Source organism: Lolium rigidum, chromosome 1 (genome assembly GCF_022539505.1).
Source record: "Lolium rigidum isolate FL_2022 chromosome 1, APGP_CSIRO_Lrig_0.1, whole genome shotgun sequence".
NCBI lineage: Eukaryota > Viridiplantae > Streptophyta > Magnoliopsida > Poales > Poaceae > Lolium > Lolium rigidum.
The window spans coordinates 137,552,437-137,565,523 of NC_061508.1; the positions used below are offsets into that span (position 1 = coordinate 137,552,437).

At 44.8% G+C, this 13,087-nt stretch overlaps 2 protein-coding genes, 1 long non-coding RNA gene and 1 pseudogene across 3 annotated transcripts; 2 read left to right on the plus strand and 2 right to left on the minus strand.

Annotated features, from left to right (window-relative positions):
* Positions 1-561: 561 nt before the first annotated feature.
* Positions 562-5,180, minus strand: LOC124651902 (annotated as a pseudogene).
* On the plus strand, positions 1,623-3,108 carry LOC124682434. The gene is made up of 3 exons (XR_006996284.1): positions 1,623-1,677; positions 1,950-2,357; positions 2,910-3,108. It is a non-coding gene; the product is annotated as an uncharacterized LOC124682434 (long non-coding RNA).
* LOC124682433 (receptor-like kinase TMK3) lies at positions 3,135-4,113 on the plus strand. Its single transcript, XM_047217118.1, has 2 exons — positions 3,135-3,479; positions 3,732-4,113. Exons 1-2 carry the CDS (start codon positions 3,144-3,146, stop codon positions 3,738-3,740), a joined length of 345 nt encoding a protein of 114 aa, XP_047073074.1. The 5' UTR covers positions 3,135-3,143; the 3' UTR covers positions 3,741-4,113.
* A 6,847-nt stretch (positions 5,181-12,027) lies between the features above and the next one.
* Positions 12,028-12,822, minus strand: LOC124651913 (E3 ubiquitin-protein ligase RSL1-like). Its single transcript, XM_047190930.1, has 2 exons — positions 12,242-12,822; positions 12,028-12,094 (listed from the first exon to the last, which is right to left on the minus strand). Exons 1-2 carry the CDS (start codon positions 12,820-12,822, stop codon positions 12,028-12,030), a joined length of 648 nt encoding a protein of 215 aa, XP_047046886.1.
* Between the last annotated feature and the right edge of the window lie 265 nt (positions 12,823-13,087).

Below are 13,087 nucleotides of genomic sequence, written 5' to 3' on the forward strand. Positions count from 1 at the left end.
GCGTTACGCAGGAGTGCGCTCAGGGGCAGGTCATCGACCAAAGTTACAGCTTAGAAGAATGCGGCTACATATATTTTGTGTTAGAATCATCCTTCGTGGAATGTACATAGTGAGCAAATATGGTTGACATGGCTATGCAAAGTGTTGTTTATCCTGCAAATGGTTTAATGTTTCGTCATAAAAAAATTCAGTCCTGTTATACGCGTTATAATCCTTTTATATGCATTACAGCATGTGAATGAAAATGATTAAACCGATAAAACGAATTTACCATTCCCGAAATAAAATGAAAGGTTTATCATGTTACATAGGCATAGTTGTGGACAAAAGATGTGCCAAATCTCTAAAATCTCCTCCCGTAAATTTCAAGATTGCATTAGCTACTTCATTTAGAAGTTCTAACTTAGAACAGACACACTGCAGAATGCAATTGTTCACATGAGCTTTGCAATAGCAGAACACACGGTTCATATAAGAGATCAGAGAAATATTCTTTTAAAAATACACCCTAAAAGGTGTATTTCATTCGATAGAAGAAATGCCAAGAGGAACAAGTACTCTTCATTCCCCAGGACAGCCATCGTGTATGAGTTCCCATGGCTTCTCGCACCCATAGCAGAACTGAAAACCACACCTGCCATTGGATAAAAGTCAGAAATATAGTTGATCACCCTTTCCATATGAACAAAATGTTCATTTTTAGTGAAATGGAGTGCATAAACAAAGCACTCAGGAACGGATCTCGCATCCCTTCAGCTCGGGCTACAGTCGTCCATGCTTGACGGCGGCACCCTTGCCTGTGTTGCCGTGACTGTCTAGAGTAATTTTATCTAAAAATCTGACATATTAATCACGTTTGCCCAAACTTTAAAAAATGAGCGTCAACCACTTTTTGCAATTCGAATTTATTTTCTCCTACGATTTTACTACTCCAATGAATATGGCTTATCTTTTTTGTAAGTCAAACTATGTAAAATTTGATCAACTTTTATTAAAAGTACAATACAAATTTAACATTGTTAGATACATCATGAGAAATGCATTTTTATGATATGTACTCCCTCCGTTCGGAAATGTAAGACGTTGGGAGTTTCACGGTCAAATTTTTTTGCGCTACGAACTATTACAACTTTCCCGTTTTGCCCCTCGTCGCGTCTCGTCCGGTACTCCGGTCGTCCCACTCGCCCACTCGTGCAGCACACTCACCCGCTCCGCCGCCACACCGCCGCACCCCACGCCGACGGTGCCCTCTTCCTCGCGCGCGTCGGCGCCGCCCTTCTTCCTCGCGCGCGTAGCTGCCACCCCCTCTTCCTCGCACATCCTCGCCTCTCCCATGATATCCATCAAGGTGGAGCTGAAACTTGAGCTTTTACCCCTCCGGCGGTTCGATCTGCAGCTGCGGGGCTCGATCTGTCGAGCCAGCGTAGGGTGGTGGTGCGGAGCTCCATTCGTAGCAGGAGAAGACCTCCCAAATCTTTGCAAAGGCATGGAGGCCGGCACTGGGCTTCGGCGGCGCCACTGTCCTCGTCGTCCCCGCCTGTGTCGGCAGCCGTCGGTAGAGGCAGGGCGGAGATCGACACCTCGGTGCCGTTCGATTCGGTGCGGGAGGCCGTCGACCGCTTGTGGCAGCGCCGCATCTTCTCCTCCCCTCGTCCGCCGCATCTTCGCGACCACAAGGTGAGCCTGACCTCCTCTCCTCCCCTCTCTTGCCGCAGCAAATCTTGGCCCGATTTACCTTCTTGGTCCAGCAAACGTGCGGCGCTGCCAACATTTTCTTGCTCCGTAGAGTAATTCGGCCCTATTGTAGAGCACATGCCCTATGCATGTATCCCTGTACCATGCCTGCACTTTTTGCTAGCTCGCCATTCAACTAGGAGCAGAGCAGGAAATGCAACACCGAAGTTTGTCTTTCATGTTTAATTTCGGTCTTCCGGCTTTGGTGCTTGCAGAAACAGGACCAGCGTGTGGTGGGGACTGAAGAGGACGAGCAATGCATCAGCCTGGAGGAGCAGACCGCGCAGCTAGAGAAGGAGCTCAGGGTCAAAGAAAGGGAGACGCTCGATGTGCTCTAGGAACTGGAGTCGGCCAAGAGGGTTATCGTGGATTAGAAGCTCAAGATACACAAGAAAACAATTGAGATCATGTAGAACCTGACGAGAAGCAGTAGCCTGAGGATAACAACTGCTCTATCGCTGAATTGCCCACGACAGAACCTGAAGAGGAGAAGCTGTCTGCGGGAAATGCTGAAGCTGATGTGGAGATGTGTGGCGGTCTCGACGAACACTCACAGCAGCAGCACCCTGACTCGGTTCTCATGGAGCTCGAGCGCGCAAAGTCAAACCTGAACAGAACCACAAGTAAGTACAAAAAGAATTTAGAAGAATTCAGAGTGATTATTTCCTGGTGCAAATTTCCTTCTCTGTAATTCATTTTCATATTATTACTGCAAATAAGCAACCACAATGTGCTTAAAATCATAGACATGAAATATCTGATTACAAACTGCTTTATTTCAGTTCTTCATACATACAATGAACATGCCAACACTCTCTTCCGAGGAGATCCTTTCTCAGTTGAAATAGGGGAGGATTTTTGTAGCATCTGCTCTACAAGCAGTCACAGAGACTCACCATGTCTAGGATAGTTAATAAGATCAGTTCCTGTCATCTGTTTGTAATAGGAAGAACCAGAGAGTATGGGTGTGCAGCTTACTGGACGATGCAGATTTAATAGGATTTTGTTCATCATTACTGGAGACCTCATAACATCCCTAGTGACGTAGCTAATGTATCTGATCTCAATACTGGAGACAAGTGTTTGATTTGTGAAGATGCAGATTTAATAGGATTTTGTTCATCATTACTGGCACTTGCAATATTGTTGTAACAAATGCTCACATTTTTTTGCAGTTACTGGACTAGTAACCACAAAAGCTGATGTCTTCAGCTGTGGTGTCATTTTGATGGAGCTGGTCACCGGACGGAGGGCGCTTGATGACACGTAGCCTGAGGATAGCATGCACCTAGTTACATGGTTCCGGAGAATGACCTTGACGGGAGACCTTTGCCAGCGTTAGCACCGTCGCACAGCTGGCCGGTCACGGTGGGACAAAAATCGATGCCAAGCGAATGGAGTCTGGTGTTATGGGCAACAAGGGGCTGAATGAGTTCAAATCAGAGATATCTGTGCCGACCAAGCTCCGTCATCGGAATCTGGTGTCACTGCTTGGATATTTCCTTGATGGTAATGAGAGGATTCTTGTATATGAGTACATGCCACATGGGCCAGTCAAACATCTGTTTGAGTGGAAAGAACACAATTCACAGCCCTTGGAATGGAAGAAACGACTGAGCACTGCCCTTGATGTTGCGAGAGGTGTTGAGTACCTGCACAGCCTTGCACCGTCAATCAGTGGAAGTGTGTATCAGTGGAGACAAGACTTGCTGGCACTTTCGGATACCTTGCCCCGGAGTATGCAGGTAACTATCCTATACAGTATATATTTTGTTGTACAGTTCAGTTAACAATCACAACGCATTGGAACTATGTCATACCCAAAATAATATCATTGCATAGTCTGCTATTTAGAATGATCTTTCGCTGCCATTTTATTCTCATATGAAATTGATTAGTTTCGTTTTACAAGAGTATTTACATTCTAGAAAAAATTGAAGTAATATTATTGCTAATTCTACTCCCCTGATGATTGACATCCTCTTCTTGTTCTTCAGGTTCACTAAAATTGAGATCTGGAAGCACCATTCTTCTTCAGGCGCGACGTCTACGACCTTGGGCGCGAGGAAGTAGTGCTTTGCCTGCAACTGGCATCCTTGTGACCTGCTGGCCCTGGCGCCTCTTGGTGACCTCCAGGCCTGGCCCTGGCGCCTCCAGGGGAAGCCCTGGACGAGCTTCTTGCTAGGGGACGGCAGCGGGCTTCCAGGAACTGCAGCAGCCGACAAGCTGGGCGACCCGGAGTGCAGCTGGGCGATGCAACAGTGGATCGATCGAGCGATCGGAGCTGGAGTGCAGCTTAGCGACGAACCAGTGGATGATCGGACCTGGACCGGGAGTACAGCTGGGCGAGGAGACAGGGGATCGATCCCCGGACCTGCAGTACAACTAGGCGACGAGATAGGGGATCGATCGGGATCCGATCGGAGCTGGACGCGAAGGCGTGGATCGGGATTGATTGGAGCTCCTGGATCGATTCCTCCTGGGGAGGAGCTGCCTGGGGGAGAAGATGGCCGGGGTGGATCGATTCCGGTGAGGAGGAGCTGCCTGGGAGGAGGAGATGGCCGGGGTGGATCGATTCCGGTGGGGACGATGGGGAAATCGAGATCGAGATCGGGGAATCGAGACAGGGGTATCGATGTCTTTTTACAACTTTTTCACCTGGTCGGAAAACCTCCCCAACGTCTTATATTTCTGCACGGAGGGAGTATATAATATCATTGTTGTTAATAGTTCTTTCTGAAGATTTAGTTAGAATTAACTTAGCTTGACTTTTTTCTAAAAAATACTAGGCCGGCTTGTTGATTAGAACGGAGACTGACATCAGAAGTCAGAGGTCGATGGACTGTGGCCTGTAATCTAAACAAGCATATCTGCGCCTCGCAAATTCATGTATACGGTAGCACACGTACCGGCAAGTGATGTGCAGACAGCCATGGGACTTCTCGACGTAGAACCGGCACCGCGGGCAGCGCTTCCACTTCGACTCCCTGGCGGTCTCCACGAGCAGCAGATCATCCCGGCCGCGCTCCGCCGCGCCAAGCCGCGCGAACTCCGCGCAGCTCACGCCGGCGTGCCACGGCACCTGGCAATTCGCGCAGAACAGCCGCCGGCACACCTGGCACTCCGACTGCGTCACGCACCCGTCGGACACGTCGTCGGCCACCATCATCTCGGAGCAGTCGGGGAAAGGGCAGTAGGTCCGCCGCTCTCCCATGAACATGGACTCGCACAGCGCGCGGCACCACCGCACGAACAGGTCGCCCGGGAGGGCGGCGCGGCACGGCTGCGGGTCGAGCGCGCCGGCGCGGAGACGCGTCGAGGCACCGCACGGCGGCGGCGCCGGCTTCCACCTTGGCGCGGACGTGGCCCGCCGGGCACGGCCGGCGAGAGGCGTGCGCGCACCCGCTGCCTCCGCGGTGGGCCTCCGACGGCGCCATGGGTTCCATGCGAGATGCTCTGCGGGGGCGTGCGGCGCCTGCCCGGCGGGTTCCGCCATTGCGGTGGCGCGAGCTTTGGTTGGAAGGTGGGAAATATTTGGTGAGTTTGGAGTTGTGTTGATCGAAACCAGCAACAATATCCTTCTCCTCCGGATGGGAAATGGCATGCGATCTTCTTGTTTTGGAGACAGTATCTCTACTATTAAGAGCAAACTGGTGAATGTCTGGTGTCACATTTTCAGGACGGACAATAATACCCCCCACGTCCAATCTAGATAAGTACGGAAGAGAAGAAGATATATTTTTAAAATTAAATATCCTATCTGATCCAACAATATCGGTAACAACCCGCTTTACGTTTGCCAAGGGGAGAAAAATAAGCGGCACTACCTTCCCGCTTCCGCATCGCGCGACTGAGCTAGGATTTCCTTCCCATTGGGGGCCGCCTCTTCCATCCATTGGCTGCCACCGCCAGTCCTGCCCGGGACATCGTCCGCGCCACCTACTCGTCTGACTTCCACCGTCACAGATCGACCTGGCCGCCTGAATCGCGCCACTGACCTGCGGCCTCGCCCGCCCGCCTTCTGTCCATGCGACGCCGGGTCACTACCAAGGCGCGCCGCACATTCCTCATCCATCCGCATGCAGCCGGAGAAACCAACGAGCAGGTCGAAGACTCGAAGTCGCAACCCACCAGGAGCAACATCGCTTGCCTCTTGGCGCCTCCATTTCATCGCATCGCCACCGGTTGTCAGTTCCGTGCAACCTGCGGATGTGCAGCGGTGTCTAAGAAGAAACACAAGAATTTGAGTCCTCGTTCCGTGGTTGGGTCTACAGCTCGGCATCTCCGCCAGCCAATTCCTCTCCATCTTCGTCTCCACTCTCCAAAGTCACTTCAGGTGAGAGGTGACCTCCTTGCGGCCGTTTGCTTTAGTTGGTCCCTGCTGGTTTGTTCTGAAAACTGTGCAGGAATAGAGCATTAGCATCGCAAAGCTAGCAGCAACAGTAGGGACGAGCTGAGGAAGAAAATTGGGCCCACCTTTCATTGAATGCATAGCAAACTAGAGCATGAACAAAAATAACGAGCAAAGATTTTGCTAGCTACGTGTACATTATTGTTGCACTGAATTAAGGACGTGTGAGTTGTTTGGTTGCCTGTGGTAATTCATTATTCATGTTTCTTCATAACTCCCTTTTTTGGCGAATTTGTTCGCAACTCTAATTTTACTATTCATGCTCCAATATGATGAGCAATGTAATATATGTATTTTTTTAATCTTTGCAAATACCGGAAACAATAATCGTTTGGAGAAGATGGCAGAAAACCAAATGTGATGTGACATAGTCGCGTGTACAGGTATATCTGTTTGTTATGCTCGCTGAGACATGCACCTGCTCCAATCATGTCATGTATGAATCAACCAGTTGTGATCTTTCTACTTTGTTGTTCCATAGGTTGTTCTTGCAATTCTTAGATCAGCTAGATATTTAAAAACAGATGCAACTTGGGGATATTCACTTTGGCTCATAGGAGCATTTGCTCCCATTATGTGAATCAACATTTCGAAGTGGCAAAAAATTCTAAAATAAAATTTTACATGTACATCTACACATTTTATGTTTGCAGACAAGTTTTCAAAAAAAACTAAATTTTTTTGTGGCTCCTGTAAAAAAGACAAATTTTGATGCTATAACATGACTACGTACAGGACATTTTTTTGTCTTTTTTGTACAAGCCACATAAAAGGTTGTTTCTCCACGAAAAATTATGCACTAACATAGAATGTCATGATGTACACTAAAAAAATTATGTCAGAATTTTTTGTCATTTTTAAAATTATTTTTTAATTATTTTGTATAATGGGAGCATTTGCTCCTATGAGCCAAAACGCCTCCTCCATGCAACTTGGTGCTATATGGTTCGATGGAACTGTATTGTTAATTTATTTTCTAGATGGACATCACACTCACTCTTGGATTTTTTTTTTTTAACTTCTGGCACTTGAATACTTGTTTTTTTTTAGAAATGGGGCATCCCCAACTTGAATACTTGATAAATGAGTATTGGCACTTGATTTACCATGCGAGAGTGATCTGGAATTTATTTTGTAGTTATTGTACTTCTGGTGTTATGAGAGTGTCAAGTAAGTCTTCTATTTTCTAATGATAATTAGGAACCAGATGCGAATGGTCTTCATGTGGTGGCTACTACAATGGATGCTATGAAGATACTACCTCCATCCTAAGATTTAAGGCTTATAACTTTTCAAAAAGTCATACTATATCAAGCTTGATCAAGTTTTTATCAAAAATAGTTAACATGTAAAATACAAAATATTATATTTGTTTATAGATTCTTCTAAAAGTTTAGTCAAACTTTACTCAATTTGACTTTTCAAAAAAATATAAGCTTGCCTTGGGATGGAGATAGTATTTGCTTCCTAGATGGACGGTATAACTCTTCATGGTGTACCCTATCATTTCCATGATTACCTATGATTATTTCATTCGCGTCCTGATAACCTTTTCTATTTATCAGGTTACATGTCCTAATATTGAGTGTCAATCGGAATTTCACGACGAACCATGTTCGGAACTGAAGGGTATGGCAGCATGGAGTAACCATTCAATGAGTTTTTTTTTATAACATTTCAGAGACTGTTTGGATTAGTTACTCCCTCCTTTTCATATTAGCTACCGCAGAGGAAGTAGTTTGTAATGAGAGTGGTGTTTTAGCACATGCGAGCATATGCTTCCTTTATTTTAAAATGCATGTTACGCATATTTTGAATTTTTTTTAAAGATTGAAACAAAAGATTCGCATGTGTATCTTCACGTGCTACGCGTTCACAAAGTCATTTCATGAAAAAACGACTTGTGGTGTGGCGTGTGTAGAAAGACAAAATTCAATGCTAAAAATAAGGCTTTTCAGAAGATAAATTTTCTTTTTTTACATAGACTAGAAAACATATTGGTTCCTCGCGAAATTTGATGAACACACATATATTATGGAGATATACATGTTTTTCGTGATTTTTTTTTGAAATTTCTAAATATTTTTTTCATTGCCTCTTACGAAATGAAACCATTATGAGGTTAGGGTGTTAGGCAAGGAGGTGGCGTTTTGGCTCATAGGAGCAAATGCTCCCATTATATAAAATAATTAAAAAACAATTTTAAAAATGTTAAAAAATTCTGACAGAATTTTTTTGGTGTACATCGTGACATTCTTTGTTAGTGCACAAGTTTTTATGGAGAAAAAATATTTTATGTGGCGTGTACAAAAAAGACAAAAAAATGTCCTGTACGTAGTCGTGTTATAGCATCAAAATTTGTCCTTTTTACAGGAGCCGCAATTTTTTTTAGTTTCTTTTGAAAATTTGTGCACGAACATAAAATTTGTAGATGTACATGAAATTTTTTACTTTAGAATTTTTTGACACTTCAAGATGTAGATTCACATAGTGGGAGCAAATGCTCCTATGAGCCAAAGTGAATATCTCGTTAGGCAACAAATTGGCAGAGAATAAAGAAGAGATGGCTCTTGTGTGTATAACAAGATATTGTGTACATAAACAGAAGTGGAAGGATTAAATGCACAACATCCGAATGGGTAAGTTTTCCAGTCTTCCTCCGGTGCGGTTCCTGAGGAACCTTTTGCCGTCCACGTGCCTGTGATATTGCTGCCCCCGGGACAGCTAATCTCGGCTAGGCAAGATCGCGTGGGTAAGCTAGCGGCAAGGCGAGAGAAAGCCGACGGAGGGGCGGGAAGAAGGAGGCGGCGCCGAGCTTGTGCGTCGGGAGACGACGAACCTCGTAGGCGGCCATCACGTGCTCTGGATGGGAAATCGACGACGGAGAGCGCGCATGCTAGAGTGGGGGAGGCTGGCGGCGAGCATGGTTGGGCTGGTAAGTCGGAGGAGGTTGGGGCAGGAGGGAGACAAGGAAATCGGGGTGGTCTCTACTCGCTAGGGTCCATGAGGGAAATCGGGTCAGTGTCCTTCCTTTTACGGGGGTGCGCCAGAACGTACGAGCGGGCGCCTGTGCGTCCGCTAGACGAGTCATATAGTTAAAGCACTTTTCGCGAAGGGATTTAGGTGTGCCTTGCACTCAGTTGTTGTGTGAGTATAAGTTGTGAGAGGTGCAAGTTATTGCTACACCGTATGTACTTTTCGAAGCATTGTATTGTTCGGTTTGCTATTTCTAGAGATTGATCTCTTGGTTGTCTATAAGTAGGTGGAATTGCTATTGGTAAAAAGAGAGGTAATCCAAGTTTTTCATTCAGCTGTCGATGCGCATGCAAGCTCTCCATTATAGTTGCTCGTAACCTAGGTTAACCTCTCTATAACTCTTGCTCCTCAACTTTGAATAAACATTTTATGGTTTCCCTCCTTTTGGAGATTATGGTACAATGAAAAAAAAGATTTTCATAGGCTAATTTACTTGCTTGTGCTATTACTTTAGACGCAAAAAAAACTTAAGCTGCTTGCCATTATCCTAGACAAAATGTTAATGTTTTCCCTTTTTTTTCTTGTTTGCGAGGTCATAAATTTGATCTTATGTACCATCCGGTGTTGATCCCATAATATGCTATATTAGATATATTTCAATTTCGTCACTTTTTCTAGCAAAAAGATGAAGTATTATATTAAAACATTGGTGGAACAGAGATCAACGATTCAACTACTTCTTGTTTGCATGATAGAACTTGATGTGGAAAATTGACAAGTTGCTTTCTTCTGCACTCTCGAAGATGGGCATACATGTGTATTCATGATCTTGGTTTTCATTACCTCTTCTAACATCTTTGTGATGTTCTTTACCTGGTTGTAGTACAAATGCTAAATAGTTTTAAAAAATTATTTTGATGTGCACAATTATGCGACACAAATATTTTCTTTTCACGTGCAATGTGCCATCAGATTTTCTCAAATAATTTTTATTTCATATTCCATTGCCTACTTTATGCATGATTTAGAAACAACGTTGAGCAGTATGAGATTGCGCCATCATAGTTTAGTTGAACATCTTAAACATCTCAAAAATCTCACTGATCAATATCATTGTCACCGGTACAACGAAAAGCACATAGCCTGCAAGAATCAGTGTTGAATTACATCTTCATTACATTGCACTTAAAAGTGAAGTTAAACCTTAATTATTTTGTAAATATCATGTTAACATCTTTTAATACACGTGAATTTTCACTTGTATTGTATTTGCATGTAGTGCAACAAAATAAATTTAGTGAAACCGTAGCGAAGCACGGGCATCCAACTAGTATCCGGTAACTGCCTGATGTGTGATGATTTCGTTGGTTTAGTTGGTATTTAAAGGGTTCATTTCCTTCACATCGGAATGTAAACCGCGCCCGAGTGTTTTACGCGGACGTGTTTAACGCTGCACAGGTTCGGTGCGACTTGGGAATGGGAATGGCCTGCTACTGTCCCTCGTCTTCTGTGTCCAACCTGAGCCAAATTAAGACGAATAGATCACACAGACTGGTTTAACGTTAGAACCATGTTTTGGGCACAAAAAAATCCTCATAAAAAATGTAACTGTAATTCTCTACATGGTTTTGGATGCTGATTCTGCATTCTTTAGATTTTCGGAATGTAAAAAAACAATGTTAAATGTACACAATGCCACGGGGTTATAATTTCAATAATTCAGGAAAAATGTATAAATATTCATATCATATGCCAAAAGCGCAACAGATACTCCTTTTTACATGAGACAAACTTTCAAGGTTTTTGGATAATTTAGTTTTTATAGGTTTCTAACGTGTGCATAATTTGTTTTCACGAAGTTCTAAAAAAAAGTAACGGTACGAGACGACATCATAAATAACAAGGTTTCAGACTTCTCATATGAAAATGTAAAAATTCACATTTTTGGAGAGTGTCATAAAGGAAGAAGAAGCAGCATGGCAGATGAATGAGTATATCGCCATTCTGCAAATTAACGAACACAAACTAATAGTGGCATATCTCGATAACTTTTATGCACATTATCATTTCATAGCGTATATATATGAATTGGTCACACCAATGAAAACCATGCCAAGTTCATGTTACAGCGGTTAGGATGTTCCTGTATTTTTTTTAAAGGAAGATGCGGTTGAAGCTGGAGAAATATTGTCTTTTACATATATACTTTGTCGATATGGTAGACAAGTGACGCTTTGGACATGTCTTTGGTCATCCACTTTCAAAATTTTGACTATGAATACTGTTCCATGTACATATTGATTGTAATTTTGGAAATCAAGCATATACATTTGTCTGAAAATATTTATATAATCTAATACTTTTATTGATTTTTTTTGCATATATTAAAATATGAATTAATGGCCAAATTGACATCTTTAGGACCTTGTCAACATCCAAAAGGTCTAGACTTTCAACGGAAGTTTCACAAATAAGTGACCTTTTGTAGTTACTCTAACCCTCAATAAGTTTCTAGTCAAAGAGCTATGGACTTTCAAAAACGTTTTCTAGGATTTCAGTTCATAAGAATGGTTTTCTATATGAGCTTCTCCATCATAGGAAATATGCAGATACCCCAAATGTATTGTTATTTATAAGATTGCCTCTAGTAGGACATTTTTCCTAAGAAATCCCTAGAAACTTTTGCATCAACTAATTAACAAGGTTTCACAAAAGGTCTATAGACTTTCAAGGGAAGTTTTACAAATAAAGGTTTCAAACATCCAGCTTTTCGTTTTCTCATCATGAACCATATAGGACGTCAAGCTATAGCATAAACTACATCTAAATGTTGCCATCGTCTTCAGTCAAAATAGTAGTCCCAGAATATCTTCTGTCATGCATCTGAGCATCGATCTCATGTCAGGCTACATGGTGCACCCGGAATGACTAGCCCACTGCATGCCACATCCGTAGCAGAACTCATTGCCGCACCTGCCAATTTGATGAACATCAATTTTTGATACACTTGCACTGAACTTTTCAAGAATTCAAGTACGTACGACCGTTTACTAAGGCCTCCATGATACGTTTCCTCAAGAAGTAAATAAAATAGGAGTAAAAAATGATACAGTACTATACCTGCAGGTAATGTGCAAGTAGCCATCGGTTTTCTCCACGAAGAACTGGCACCTGGGGCACCTCTTCCAGCTCTTCCCCTTGGCCATCTCCATCACCATCATGTCCTCCCTGGCCGTGTCCACCCTGCCGAGATGCTTGTACGCCGCGCAGTCGGCGCCGGCGTGCCACGCGACGCCGCACTGGGCGCAGAAGAGCCGCCTGCACACCTGGCACTCCGTCTGCGTCACGCGCTCACCGTCGTCGTCGGCCACCATCATCTCGGAGCAGTCCGGGAAAGGGCAGTACGTTCGACGCGCGCCGACGAATATGGACTCGCACAGCGCGGCGCACCACCGCTCGAACACGTCGCCGGGGAGGGCGGCGCGGCAAAGCTCTGGGTCCAGCTTGCCGGCGCATGTCGCGTCGAGGCATCCCACGTTGGCGGCGCGGCCGGACTCGACCTTTGCGCGGACGTGGCCCTCCAGGCACGATCGGCAAAACGCGTGCGCGCAGCTGCTGCCGCCGCGCTGCGCCTCCGAGGGCGCCATGGGTTCCAGGCAGATGCTGCAGGGGTTTGGCGCCTGTGCCTCGGCCTCGGCCATTGCGACGCGTCTAGCGAACTTCGGAGGGGCGGCTAGGCAATCTCTTCAACAACAGCTAATGGAACCCGAGCTGCTGGGTTGTGGGGGTTTATAGCATCTCCAGTCGCGTCCCCCAAACCGCGCTGGATCGAGCGTTTGGGGGACGTGTTTCGTTCGTGCCGCGTTTGGGGGACATCGCTCCCTAGTCGCGTCCCCCAAACGCCTCCCCCAAATGAATATTGGTGCATGAAAATAAAGGTTTTCATTCAATTTTGATTATATATTA